The sequence below is a fragment of the Gallinula chloropus genome (genome assembly GCF_964237585.1).
Source record: "Gallinula chloropus genome assembly, chromosome: 4".
Classification (NCBI taxonomy): domain Eukaryota; kingdom Metazoa; phylum Chordata; class Aves; order Gruiformes; family Rallidae; genus Gallinula; species Gallinula chloropus.
In genome coordinates, this window is record NC_140088.1 from 22,536,356 (window position 1) to 22,550,566 (window position 14,211).

Genomic DNA, 14,211 nt, shown 5'->3' on the forward strand with positions numbered 1-14,211 from the left:
GGAAGTCTTGATCTCTGGATGAGTGATCACTGAGCAGTTCGTGACTGAGGTACTTCCCAGGGCACCATGTACTGCATGGCCAGCAGAAACTTCAGTGCACAACAGACCCCTGATCTGACCTGATCTGATCTGGTCTGGTGTGGAAAGACCTTCCAGCAAGTCGCAAGCAGGTAGGACTGCAGGACCTTCTGCCCATAGCTTCCCCCATAAATGAAACCCAAGCCAGAGTTAAGGCATGGAGACCTAAGCAGGAAGGAGGTGACGTCCCATGAGGTGAAATTTCAGGGAAGCATCCTCATGGTCTGTCCCCATGGTTCGCTATGGCAGAACCCTTGCTGAGCGCAGCGCAGACACAGCATGTTGATTTGACTGTGCACTCAGCAGAGGATGAAGCATCCCATGATGGCCTCTCTGCATTCCCCATCTCTTGCTGCACCTTCACTTTTGTGGTGGGAGCAAAGACGGATGATCTTGCTTCCTTGCAGCTCTGGTCTATAGTGGCTGGTCTCCCTTGACGTAAGGACTTCTTACAGCTGGAAAAAGATGAGGCAGCTGCCGCGTATGAGATAAGATGAAAGGTCAGAGAGGCTGAAAAGCTGCAGTTAAGTCCTGGTCTTGCCATCCATTCGTGGTGTTTTCAAGTCAGGGTGCACTGATTTGCAGCACCACAGGCAGCTGCAGGCAGGTACTGGGAAGGGCTCTGAGCTCCTCCCCTGTCCAGCGGCAAACGCATGGTGTCTCTGAAATCTGCCTCTTGGTAACGACCCTGGGAAGTGCTGTCGTAGCAGCAGGTTCAGACTGCAGTGATTTATTTCTACCTTCAACTTTGGTCCTAGCAGGGGAGGGGGGACCTGCCCAGTTGGCTGCATTGTCTTGCTTGCAATCGATTGACCGTCACGGGAGTTGTGGAGGTCCCTGCTCTTAAATCTGGATCCATGCCCTCTTTTATGGCTGCCTGCGGCCCCGACCTGCAGCAGCATCCCTCATTCCTGCTTTAAATCTCTCCCGAGCTGCTGCTAGTGATGAGCGCTTTCTCCCGCCAGCCTGTAAGAACCAGGAGACCCGCCGCTCCTAAGGAAGGAATTGACCCAGCAGCATGAGTTATCAGAGGTATCTTTATTGATTGTTCACAGAAATACAGTAGCACTTGGTTTAGGGGGCTTAGGCGAGTTCTCCAGAAGGTGCCTTCCTTCTCAGCATTGCTGGGAGATCCTGAGGAGAAACCTACCCTTTAATGCTTTGGGGCTTCTCTTGAGGCTTCAGGGGTCCCTAGCACAAACTTCCTAACACCCTCACCTCTCCTGGGTTTGGGAGTTGTTTGAACCTGTGGATGAAACTCAAGAGAGGAAAAGGAAAAGAAACCCCATTAAGTTGAGAGGGGGTGTGGGGCGGTCTGATATGTTGTGAGTCAGTCCTGCCACGGTCACCATCCACTGCACACACCTCCTGCTCAGCAGGACCCCACTGCTCCCCAGAGCTCAGCTTTCTGATGCCAGGTGTGCATCACCCTCAGCTTTGCACGCTCTTGTCACACAGCTTGTTGGCCATAAAATAAATATTTCTTGTTCTATCTCTCTCCCTGTACATGTTTAGGAGCGAGACCCGTTCCTACAGCAGTTCACAGACTGGGGGCAGGAAGGGTGTGCTCAGCTGGGCCAATCGACTCATTCAATTTTTATTTAGGTATTTGATTTGGTTTTTTGCAGTCAAGGTGGAGTGTTGGTGTTTTGGTTTGGTTTGGGGTTTTTTGCATCCTTGCTACAAGAAACAGCTGCAGACACTTCTGGCATAGAGGCATTTTGGCGGCAGCCGCTGCTGTTGGCCTCGTTCTAGTAGTCAGTGAGGGGGTATCGCAGGAAGATGAAGATAAGGATGATACAGAAGGTGGCAAGGGCTGAGCTGGTGATGTTAAAAAGCCGGGCTGTCTTAGCATCTTCAACTGCTCCATTTAAGTCATTGAGGAGTTTCTTATCCCGGACCTGAGGAAAAAAGATTTAAAAAATTGGAAGGTGTATGCAAAGGCAACTTGTTTCAAGCAACGTGCACACTGTAGGGGACAAGGGCTGAGCCTCTTTTCATTGGAATGCTTTGGGTGCTGTAAGACACCTTGAGGTGAGGTTTGCACCCTGGCTCTGCTATGGATTGAGCTGGGGAAGGAAGAAGACCTGGAAGAGCAACCCATTGTTATTACCAACTAAGCAAACTAAGTCCCTGTGGCTCCTGGAGTGGGGCAGTGCTCTTTTGAGCCCGAGGGTGCACAAAGGAACTGAGGTGCCACCGTGCACCCCACGCATATTGGCACTGAAGCATCCTTCCCACCGCGTTGCAGCCACCTGGCCCTGCAGCACTGGGCTGTGGCTCTCCTGGGCTATGAATGAGAAGGCTGGCTGTGGTTTTGATGTGCATCCCCATGCCTCCATCTGCACTGAGGGGTTCAGCAGGCGAAACCTGGCACAATATCCTACTGCAGCTCCAGGGCTGTGCACGAGCCTCCAGCATATTAAGCAGTCCTGGGTTAATGAGTTCCTTTTGCAGGTCTAATGCGGCTCGTGTAGCGTCTCTGCCACTGGCAGTTTGCAACCCTGACGGCACAGTCTGCTCTCTTCATTACTCTGAGGGCTGGGACTTCGCACAGCCTTGCCTTGGGACAGCTCTGCAGTGGGTAGGGACTGTACATGTGGCTTGCCACCACCCCCTCCAGGCTGCCAGGCAGTGCATGGCACAGATAGGCAGCAGGTGGCACCGTCAGGCAGCGGATGGCACTGCAAGGTAGCGATGCCACTACCAGGCAGTGACGGCACTAGCAGGCAGCAATGACATTACCAGGCAGTAATGGCACTACCAGGCAGCGCTGGTGCTACCTGGCAGCACACGGCATTACCGGGCAGTGATGGCACTAGCAGGCAGCACATAGCAGTGCAAGGCAGCGATGGCACCATAAGGTAGAGTGCATGACGCTACCAGGCAGCAGATGGCATTGCTGGGCAGCAAATACCCACTACCAGGCAGTGATGACACTGCCAGGCAGCTGACAGCACCACCCGCCAGCAGCAGATCTGCAGTTTGAGCAGTCAGACTTCACCCCTCCCAGTCCCCAAACTGCACCGTCAGCCAGGACTTGGTGGGCCCTTGCAGCTGGAGCCATGAGGCTGTGGGATGAAAATACCAGGAGGCTTTACCCTTCTTCCTTTTCTCCCACCCACGCCCGGTATCCAGGGGCTGGCGTGGCACGGCAGCGCCTGCATCGCTGCCTGCTTTATGGCAGGGGGGCTGCAGGGCCGCGCTTCCTTCGCAGCCTGCCGTGGCTGCAGGCAGCACAGGCAGCACCGGCTGCTGCCGGTCGGGCACTACGTGTCGGTGGCAGGCTGCAAAAACCAGCCCGAGGCCTGCCTAGAAACGTTAAAAGGCTTTCATCGACCAGGAGCTTCCCAAAAAGACTCTGCAACGGATTCAGACCACGTCTCAGTGACTTTTTCTCTCTCACTCCTGCAAGTCCTTACCCACGGAGCTGTCCTGAAAGCCTTCTGCAACTTGCTGGATATGGGGATGAGCACCCCTCATCCCCACTGAGCCACACAGGTTCATGGGGCCTCCAAAACGACATCGTAGGCCCTTGAGCAATGTGGCCTCCTCCATCACACCAGTGAGGACTTTTCTGTACAAACACCTCCTGCTCTTCATTAATCCTGGACCAAGGGTAGGGAGGCTGATGCTGGCATGAAGCCCACAGGAGCTGGCGCTGGTAGATACATACGCAAGAACGAGAACTCCGTTCTCCTCATCATATTAAATTCTGCAGTGCCATATCCTTGGCCTCTGGTGCTCCACTCCTGGAAGCCCGCAGCTGGAGCTGGGGCCATCCACCCATCTCTCTGCTGCTGAGCTCTCAAAAATTTCAGGGCATCCTTGTGGGAGCAGGGACAGGAGAGAGTCACAGGCCACATGTGGCTCTGTAGCATGCTTGGCTGGTGCTCCTAGCAGTGGATATGACCGCTGTGAAGGCAGCGATCTGGCAGCCTGGGGCCTGCATGCCTTTTTGTGCCAGCTGTATGTCCAAGATGACTCACCTTTGAATTTATTTGGCAGGCTTAGCATCCTCCCAAAAACCCCAGGTGCAGCAGCACCAGGCAGCTGGTATTTCCTCACCCACTGGTAAGCAGCATGGAGGTCCCTGCAGCCAGAGCCCCAGAGGCACTGGATTTGGACCAGGAATCCTGCCCGTTGCTCTGTGCAGGCTCTTTGAAGTTCTCCTGCGGTTTCCTTCTCCCAGCAGCAGGGCTGCTGGAGGCAAACCCTGCGCAGTGCAAACACTTTTCGCCCCTTCCTCCACTGTAATCCAGCTGCTTCTGGGAGAGGTCACTTGTCGCTGCAGGGAAGCTGGTGTTTGCCGTCGGTGTTTGCAGGGCAGAGGCTCCTCCAGCAGACTAGCAAGCTCTGCAACTCTACTGCCACTGAGCCACTTGCTTTGCCTTTGTGGGGCCAGTGTCTTTTGGCCCCAGGAACTCTTCCCTGCTCCATGCATCCTGCTCCTCCTTTCCCTGGGGTGCCCTGCTGTCCCAATTTCCATGCCCAGCCCTCTCCCAGCACTCCCAGCAGCCTCTCCCACCTGACATCAGCTCGCACTCGTGACTGACGCTTTAGGTCTTTCCCACGTTCTGCTTCAGCAGTGCCTGCCCTCGACTTCCCTGCAGCTCTCCTTCCAGTCCTGCTGCTCCTCAGCATCTCTAGCAAGAGGAACCTGGGGCTGTCCTCTCCCCAGTGCCACCATTTCCTCCCAGTTCCTTTTTTGGTCCTTTCCTTCTCTTGTCTTTCCTGCTGTTTGGGCCCAGATGATGATAGGAACAGCTGCTTTTGACTCCTGCCAAAGGGCACTTAGATGCCTCTTCCCCTGCTCCCTCCGTCTGGTCCCACCTCTCCAGCCCTGCCAACCCCTGTGGCACAGAGCCCTGCCCACACTCCCAATCTCTGGCAGCCCCCTGCCCTTTCCCTTCCCTAGCTCTCCTCCAGCCACTCTGGCCTTAGTTGCCTGGATCCCTCATCCTCACCAAGTCCCTGGTCCCCTTCCTCTCCTCCCTTACTATTCCCCCATATGCCCTATGGCTTTGGTAGTCACACTAATGCAAGTCATCCTTCATTGTCCATTATCACTTATATTGCAAAGGACCATCTAAGTGCCAGACAAGTCTCAGGGCCCCTGTGGCACACAAGCATGATGAAGAGGTGTTTCTCCTTCCGAACTGTTTGCAGCCCCAGCCTCCTGCACATCTCCATGGTGGCCTTACCTCCTCCCACATCGCCTCACACACCCAGACACTCACAGATGCCTCCCTTCAATGTCCTGCTGTGGCATCCAAGCCAGGGTCCGGAGGAGGAGCTCTCCTGGAGAGCACATACACGTTTTGGCTCCTTCCCTGCTCTGTTCTTAAGGAGATGCCAACGTCTTTCTCATAGCCCAGCCTCACCTTTCCCTATTTTCCAGCTCCCGCAGCCACCATTGCCGTAATGTGCTGCCAGCGGGTGCACAAGCTTCTAGGAGCCTTGGAACCCACTTCCTTCCACAGCTGGGGAGTTGAGGCACGGAGGGCACAGGTCCCTAAGGTCACATGGTCACAAGGCCAAACCTCCCCAAACCCAAGCGTAGTTTTCCTTAGTCCTTTTCTCATTGTCACTTTGACCTTGCCACCTAAAATTATGTGGGGATTTTTGGCCCTGCTTTGCACCGAGATGACTGGTGTGTAAGGATAATTATTCTGCATTTGCTGACTTTGGTGTTTCCCCAGGCACCGCAAAGCACTGCCTGTTGATTCTTTTGGAGATTCCACCCCAGACAAGACAAAGCTTATTTTGGATCTGGCTTGACAACTCAGAAGTTTCCTTTCCTCTTCTATGCCCCACCTTCAACAAACCACAGCCCACTTTTGTGGTTTAACATGCAAATATTCCTCCTCCCCTCTCCCACCAGTGAAAGGCAGTGGTGGCCTTCCCCTCCATTTCTGCTTCTCTGTCACCTCCCTGCTGCTCACCTTATCCTCCACCATCTCCAGTTCATCCCTCCTGAGTGTCAGTGCCTGAGGGCTCTTTCTCTCCTCTCTCTGACTGCCATCTCCTGCCCTTCCTCTCATGGGACTTTGCCTCCAGCTTCCTCTCCAGGTACTCCCCTGGACTCCTACCATCCCACTCTTTCCTGATCCCTTCTCTAGCAGCCACCTCCCCTCTTCTCTGTTCCACATCTTAAGTCCTCTTGTTTTTGGGACCTTGCTGTGTGGGTACAAAGTGCTGCCTCAGCTTGCTGGAGGAGACGAATCATTTGTTGATAATGAGCCTAATGAGGCTGTATTTAAGGCAGCCCAGCTTTTAGCGTTCAGCCCACAGCTGGTTGTCTGCAAACCCATTTCTGTGCAGTTCTGCATCCCTACACATAATGAGCTCTGGAGGAGATCTTTGTGTTTATTTGCTCCGTGGATTGGTCAAGAGTTCTCTAGCCCAGGTACTTCTACCGCGCTGGAACCGGTATTATAGGGCTGTTGCCTCTGCATTTCACCCACCTCCCGAAAAGCAGGCTGAGAGCCTGCCTGAGAAGTCAGGTGCCACAGCCTCTCTGCTTCTCGGGGTCAATAAATACCTACAGGTGTGTGCTGGACTGCTTCCACTTGGAATGGGGAGGGTCAGCACACAGCAAGGGGGGAAGGTAAAGAGCTCTCCAGACAACCACTACATGGCACGTGTACTGCAACTTGTCTCAGATCCCAGCTCCTCTGATCTGCCTCCTCATGGCGCAATGGGTACTGAGAAGGGCTTGGCTCACCCGCACGGTCCCCAGGGATGGACCTTCTAATGACTGACGCAAAGTCTCCTGCCACCAGGCACCCATGCATCATTAATTACTGCTTGGCACTGGGAAAAAGGAGGGGAGGGAGCTGCTGAATATTTGGCCATGGCATTCACTTTTGATGGCAAACACCTGAACCCAAATCACTGCCACTGGAGCGATCCTGGCGTCAGTGCTGGGATGGGGTTAAGGTCATGTTAGGGTTTCTAACTTCCCCGGCCCTGCTCTTTATCTCTTCTTCCCCAGCACCAGTGCATGCTCACATGCAAACGCCTCACTTGGGGAGAAGCTGACCTTGAGAAGCCCGAGATGCTAGAAATAACCCCCAGAGGAATACGTGAGTCGGTGCAGCCCAGCGAGCGGCATCTGCTGAGGATCTGGCCTGCTACGGGTGTACAGGCAGACGAGGCACGCCATCCACCCTTATTCGGAGCACTTGGCTGGGGTGCCTGTCACACAGAGTACTTGGCTTGGGTGCCACAGTCTTTGCCCTCACCTGACTTTGTGTGTTTCTTTGAATAAGAGCATAAATCCTCTGGTCCTGGGGTGGGGTTTTGTCTTTTTTTTTTTTAGTAAATGGTAGACACCATGAAATAGCATTTCCCTTCATAAAGAAGTCTAGAAGGCTGCAGCTCGCTTTCCAGTGGCCAAGCAGACACGGAGGTGCTGTTTTCTCAGCTGTGACTGAACCAAGTAAAGCCAGGCGTGGGGAAGGACACAGCTTTATGGTAACATTCGAGCCTACCTAAGCTTACACAGGGCTTCCAGGCTGCACACTGTGCTGTTGAAGCCAGGGCGAATACTAGGGTGTGCTAAGGTCCATAATGGAACATCTCATGGACTTGGGGTGTGAAGGAGCTACTGCTTTATTAACAGTACGAATCTGGCAAAAGCAGATAATGTTTGTGGCAGGGTACTGAAAATGCTGTTTCTGATAATGAAAATGATGACTCCTAAGGTCGCTGGATGTTTCAGTTATTCAAAGGAAATGGAAAAAATGTAACCTGGGAACTGTTTAATGCGCCCTGATGGCCCTTCAGCCAGGAAACCTGTGCTCCACTGGCCGAGGACTCTGCCATCAGAGGTCCCAGAATGGGCTCAGACACAGAAAAGTGCTACTCCTCTCCCTCCCACAGCTCCTGACTTAGTCTCCAAAGAGCACAGGCATCCTAGAAAGGCTGGGACTTCAGTTAGCTGCTGTTAAATTGTCCTTATATTTAATTGCAGAGGAACAAGAGAAGTCTTTTTAAAGGGACACCTGTCCCCAGGACATTCCTTTCTTCTGCTTTCTCTGAACTGCTGGGGAAAAAAATCTTTTTGACTGTGAAAGAGATGAAAACAACAGGTTTCTGGAGAAATTACCCTAACATCCAGCCTGGCCAGTTAAGGTCTTTGCAGTAGCTGTGAGTAAGAAAAGATCCTGTCAGTCTTAACATCCCAGTGGTCTGCCCCAGAATGGACCTTCTGCTACTGCCCCAGCATCCCTGTTGCCTCCTGCTACCCATCCGAAAAGTAGTCCACAAGGGCGTTCGCCATCCCTTTGGCTACTTGCTAGCCCAGTTCTGTGTCTCTGAGGGATGTTTTGTTTCTGCTTTCCCCTGTCACAGAGCTACAGGCACTGGGGAGCTCCAAGATCAGAGCAGACTTACTTCTTACCTGCTCAGCCCTGCATCTGTTCGGGTACCACCATTGCGTCCAACCAGCTACTGCCTCCACAGTCTGAAAGTCAAGGCTGGGTTTTGACAGCCATTTTCTGTTTTCCTTTCCCTGATTTGGAGCATATTTACCCATTTGCCTTCCCTCGCCACTGCTCCTTTTTTGTAAGATGGGAGTTTATGTCCTCTAGACCTTTGCAGCCAGATGCCAAGTCCATGCCTCTGCCTGGGCTCAAGGGTCCAGCCCCGGGTCACTTCTAGGCTTTGCTTTTCCTCCCACCTCATGTCAAGAACAGTGAAGTGTCCAGTCTCTAAAAACCTGGTAGGTGGCAGACCCCACTCTGCCCTTTTCCCTGGGGATGGGTCAGCTCGGTCCTCAGGCTGTCCTGCCCCCATTACTGGCTACAGCCAAGGGAACGCATCTGCCCAGACACCCGCTGTAGCTACAGCCGCATCCCCATGATGTGAAAGCCTTTCTTAGCCCACTCTGACTGTGCCTCTTGCATGAGAAAGACACTGATCATTACCGTCAAATTCAAACCAACCAACCCATACAAAAATAGGAGGCAGCCAGTTTCTTCCCTTTCTGGCTAAATGAGCGGGGGGTGTCAAGGCACTGCCTCCCTCCCACTTATGTTAGGCTGCCGCTGCACAGATTTGCCCTTGGGTCAGTCCTGCCTGTGGTGATGCTCAGTCCCTGCATGATTTAAGCTGTCAAATGCCTTGTCTTGGCAGCAGTGAAGCCCACTGCATGGGTGGTAGATGGGTGCTCATTGCCCACTTTGGGGTAGGGGAAACTGAGGCAGACACCACAGTGCCAGTGCTGGGCGAGCCCAAGGTACAGGTCCACAGGCTTGACACCAAGTCTTTCTGCTGGAGACCCTGCTGGGCTCAGGAGCAGCCTCCTTGCAGCGCTGGGCACTTGCAGTCCAGCTCACAGAAGCTGGACAGGGTTAATTGATCCATTTCTGTGATGAAGCCCGTCTGCACCCTGGCCTTTCTCTAAATGCTGCCTGCCAAAACAAATCAGCTAGCTCCTCTGCTGGGCCACCCAGCTGCCCCCGGGCTCTCTGCACATCCATTCAGTTAGTTTTGAGGCTGGCAGGCAGGCAAAGGAAGGGCAGCCTGGGCCCCACACTCTCTCTCTCCCCCCCCCCAGCTGCCGAGGGGCTGCCTGTTTGCGGGGTGCTGTCCCTGCTGGGCTGCTCTGCCCTGCAATTGCTGGGAGCAACCCAGTCCTGTCCCCTTTGCTGGCTGTGCTCCACACCATCACCCTCTTCATCAACACAGCTCTACATGCCCACAGCCCCACGCTGTGCAAAGCCCCCCCTGCACTCTTCCTCCTCAGCTGCTGAGGGCTCATTCCCATGGCACTGGCAGGTCCCCAGGGCTTGCCTTGGGATCTATAGGGCTCAGAGAGGTGGGTGCAGATGGCTACCAGCTTCGATGTTTTAATTAGGGAGAGGGCAAGAAGGAAACAAGCAGGATTGCCTGCACCCTGGCAGCCTCTCCCTCCCGCAACTTGCCAGGCGCCATCTGATTCTGGCCCACTGCTCCTTACCATCCAACGCTGCCGGATCCTACCCTGACACGGTCTCCAACCAACAGGATCCCAAAGAAGGGACCAAGTGCCAGGATGCCTGTGGGCACAGCACGAGCTGAGCCAGCCCTGCATTGCCCGCCTGTCACCAAGCCACCGCAGAAAGTCAAAGCACCTCTTCCCCACCTGAAGCAGCATCTCCAGCTCCAAATCACACCTCAGGTCTCCCCATCCCCAGAGGGCGCAATCTCTTATTTGGGTGGCAAAGATGTGATTTACAAGCAGAACAACCCCTAAACCATCCCTCCCTGTCCAGCCATGCCTGTGCCTCGCGCTCGGTACTCACTTTCAACGAATAGGCCAAGGCGATGAAGCCGAGGCAGCAGAAGTTGAGGTATACGAAGTTGAAGATGGACCAGAGATAGTAGTCGTTCACCTCGGTGGTGTCGGGGTAGATTTCGATGACGGTGGTGGGGTTGGTCATCGTCTTCTTCTCCACCGAGTGCTTGCACGGGACCGCCGGCCGCAGGCTGTCCCCTTTGCAGCTTTTGCTCTCCATGAGATAAACGGCAGAAGAGGGAGACAGAACGGGCGAAGCTTGCCGGAGAGCTGGGGGCTTGGCGATGCAGGTGAAGCAGCCCTGCGGGGGGCCCTGGGGGGGTCTCGGTGTCCAGGCCACCCCCTCGAAGGGGCACGGCGGGCCCAGGGGGGGATCCTGTGTCCTCTCCGTGGTGGCTGCCGCGGTGTCACCGCGCTCTGCCCTGGCAAAATGAAAGTGTCCCCCCCCCGGGAAAAAAGGGGGTGAGGGGATGGAGAGGCCGGGGGGCAGGGGGGCGTGGGGGGGAGGGGAGAAGAAAAAGGGAAGGAAGGGGCAGAAAAGGGTAGACGTGGGGGTAAGGCAGGAGAGAGAGAGGGACCGGGAGACAGAGGAGAGAGCGGGGAGAGGAGTGAGGGAGTGAGCAGAGGAGAGAGGGAGGAGAGGAGGGCAGGCAGGAGGGGGAGGAGGGAGGACCGCTACGCCCGGGGACCACGAAGCCGCTGCCTCGGCACGGAGCTGCCGCCGGCCCCGTCCCCGTGGCGGGGGGCAGCAGCGGGCAGCAGCGGGCAGCATCCCTCCCCCTCTCCCTCATCCTCACCCCCCCGCGCCCTCTGTCCTGCGTGACCCGCGCCCGAGCCATGAGTGGGGAAATGGATTAAAGAAAAAACAACAACAAACACGAAGGCAACAAATAAAAGGCGAAAGGAACACTTGGGAGGGGCGGGGAGCGGGGGCAGGGCGCGCCAGGAGAGTTGCCAGCTAGCCGCGCTGCATCCCCCCCGCAGCCCTCCCTGCCCGCCTGTCGGTCTGTCTGTCGGTCGGTCTGTCTGTCTGTCTGTCGGGGCCTTCTGCTTTCTGTCCCACGCCGGGATGGGAGCGGGTCCCGGGGCGGCGGGCGGAGCGGGTCTCCCGGTGCGGCAGAGCAGCCCGGCCCCCCGCCTTCCCTCCCTCCCTTCTGGGGCTTTTATTTTGAGGGGGGAGGGGGTGTCTTTGGGGTTTTTTCCTCTGAGTCCTCATCGCTGCGGGATTCCAGACGGGATTGCATTTCCCGATTCCTTCCACCTGCCAGCAGGTCTCATCCCCGCACCACCACCCCCCCACCACCCCCCCCCTTTTTTTTTTTTGGAGAATATCTTGGCCAGAGAGGGGGAGGAGGGAGGTGAGGGGGAGAAGACAGAGGCTGGGGAAGGGAATGTGGGACGACGTCCCCCCACCCCTACCCCAGCTTTGCCAATAGAAGAGACTAGTCCACCTCTGGCTGTCCGTCCGTCCGTCCATCCGTCTCCTCCGAAGGCATCAGGAGGAGCGAGGGATACTCACAAGGAGGAATGCGGGGAGTCGCTGCATATCCGGCTCAGCACTGCCTCCGGCTCGGCTTCCTCGGCGCTGGAGTTGCGGGAGGAGGGGAGGGCAGGCGGCGGGGGGGCACCCATGGGCTAGGGGTGGGCACGGGGGAGAGTTAGGGGCTGGGAAGGTCAACCTGCAGCCCTTCTCCTCCCCATAAACATGCTCCGCGCAGGAGAGCTTATCCGTGTCTCAGCCCTTCTCCTCGTGTTCCCCCCCCCGGACGTCACCTCCTGCTTGGAGCATCCTGTTAGCGCCCCGCGGGAGAAGGGCATCTCCGGGCCCGGCCGAGCGGCTTCCCTGTCACCCGGAGGGGGTGCTCGGCCCCTCTCTTCCCCGCATCACTCGCAGAGACCTTTGCGGCTGCAGCCTGGGTTGTGGGTTCGCTCCTGTGGGGCTGGGATGGAAACCCCAAGCATGGCAGGGGCACGTGGGGATGGTGGGGACAGTGTGGAGAGGGGAGGTGTCAGTGATGTGGCACCGTGGGGGGAAAAAAAAATGCTCCAGTCATGGGAAACGGATAGAAAGCGGATAAATCCTGCATGTGGGGTGATAAACCCTGCTAGCACTGAGCAAATCCCACTGCGGGCAGGGGTGAAAGCACCCCGCCAGCAGGACACCGGGCATGTGGCTGCTTTAGGGGAGGGAGGCAGGAATGTCATGAAGGATGGACAAGCCTGGGAGGAGCTGGCCATGCCTGGGCTTGGCATAGGATGGAGGAAATGCTTCCTGACCCCCACTGCCAACTGCCCTGGGGCCTGCACGGAAACTTGATTCTGGGGTGCTGTGGTAGCGTCCCTCCAGGGACATGATGCTGGAGCGCAGCTGGTGCCGTGCAGGGACAGCTTGCAGGTCATTTGGGAGGATGCAGCCACAGCACGGGGAGGGTAAGGACATGAGGACAGACCGTGTCACCCTGCAGTGGCAGAGCCCAGCCTGGTGCAGGTGGCCTTGCAGCAGCAGCCAGTTCATCTGGGGCGCTGGGAAAGAGGAGCAGAGAAATCCCAGAGGACTGGGAACAGGCTGGGTAAACCCAAAGTTTGTGTGAGCAGTACCCGCAGGGGAAGGGAAATCCTTGGGAAATGCCTTAAGCCTACCCATAAAGTGCCAAGCTAAGAAATAAGGATGGTAACTCACTCAGCCACTGCAGGCAGGTCTGGCTCTTCTGTAGGGCCACCCGCCCCATGTTCATCCCATGGGCCGGTGTGATGCAAGCGGACTTCTCATGCGGCCACAGCGCTACCAGGCTGGAAGGAGTCCAGGTTTCATGAGGCTGGTTTAATCCCTCTGAAGGCACCTGTGCTAGTTAAAAAAGGACAAATTGCCCTTTGGTTTGGGATTTATCACTGCCAGAGTGGCGCTGGGTCTTGCCCAAGTAAAGAGGGCTTTATTAGTGCTACAACTGCTTGTGATGAGACCCACAGCTCTCTCCAAGAAGCTGCTAAGAGCAGAAGCAGCACTGGGGTAAGAATGATGTTCCTGTGGGATTAAGATATTTGCAGGAGAGGCAGAGATACAGCAGCTGTCGTCAGCTTTTCTGGAGGGCTTGGACAAACCCGGGCAACCCACAGCTGTGCAGAGTATCCTTCCCTCGGGCTCAGGAGGAGCAACAAAACTCCTTGGATATAGACTGCTGTCTGACATAGGAGCTACTGATAAGCCTGCTGTTCATCTGTCTAGTGAAACTTGTGGAGGTAGGTAGGACTGCTCCTCTTCTTATCGTCAGGCAGGGATGGAGGGTGAGCAGAAGAGAAAGTCAGAGAGGGGCTCTGGAGGGTACAAGGGGCAGCAGGGTGGTGTAGGGGATTGTGGGATCGCCAGAGGCAGGCATACTCCCTGTGGTCAGTAGGACTGAAAGGTCAGGGAGGTTGAACGGCTATTTTTTCTCTTCTCTGGGTGCCTTATCAAGCCTTCAGTTTGCAGAGCACTTTGGGGTCTTTGGGTTGGTTTCATCACCTTTCTCAAAGCTAAGTGTGAGCAGTGAGACTTGTATTACCATGGACCACAACAGCATATACACAACTTGACCAGTGTTTGAACTTCAAAGGGATTTTTTCCCTTCAAAGTTGGGGAACTGGCTTGAAAATGACACAAGGCATTAAAACCCATCAATATTCTGCAGAATTTTAACTCTTCTCCTATCTTCTGGAAGTCCTTAAAGGTCATGTGTGCAAATCCTCAACCATAAGGTCTAGGACCACATTTCTTTTAAAACAAAGCTGGGATGAGTATGAATAATCCCCTGTACTGCTGTGGCATCGAGTCCTGCGTCCCTTTGTGCTAAGAATTGGTTGAACAAGACAAA

At 55.4% G+C, this 14,211-nt stretch overlaps 1 protein-coding gene across 1 annotated transcript; it reads right to left on the minus strand.

Annotated features, from left to right (window-relative positions):
- Positions 1–1,829: 1,829 nt before the first annotated feature.
- Positions 1,830–11,995, minus strand: IFITM10 (interferon induced transmembrane protein 10; the record flags this gene model as incomplete). Its single annotated transcript, XM_084263492.1, has 3 exons — positions 1,830–1,979; positions 10,371–10,785; positions 11,883–11,995. 3 exons carry the CDS (start codon positions 11,993–11,995, stop codon positions 1,830–1,832), a joined length of 678 nt encoding a protein of 225 aa, XP_084119618.1.
- Between the last annotated feature and the right edge of the window lie 2,216 nt (positions 11,996–14,211).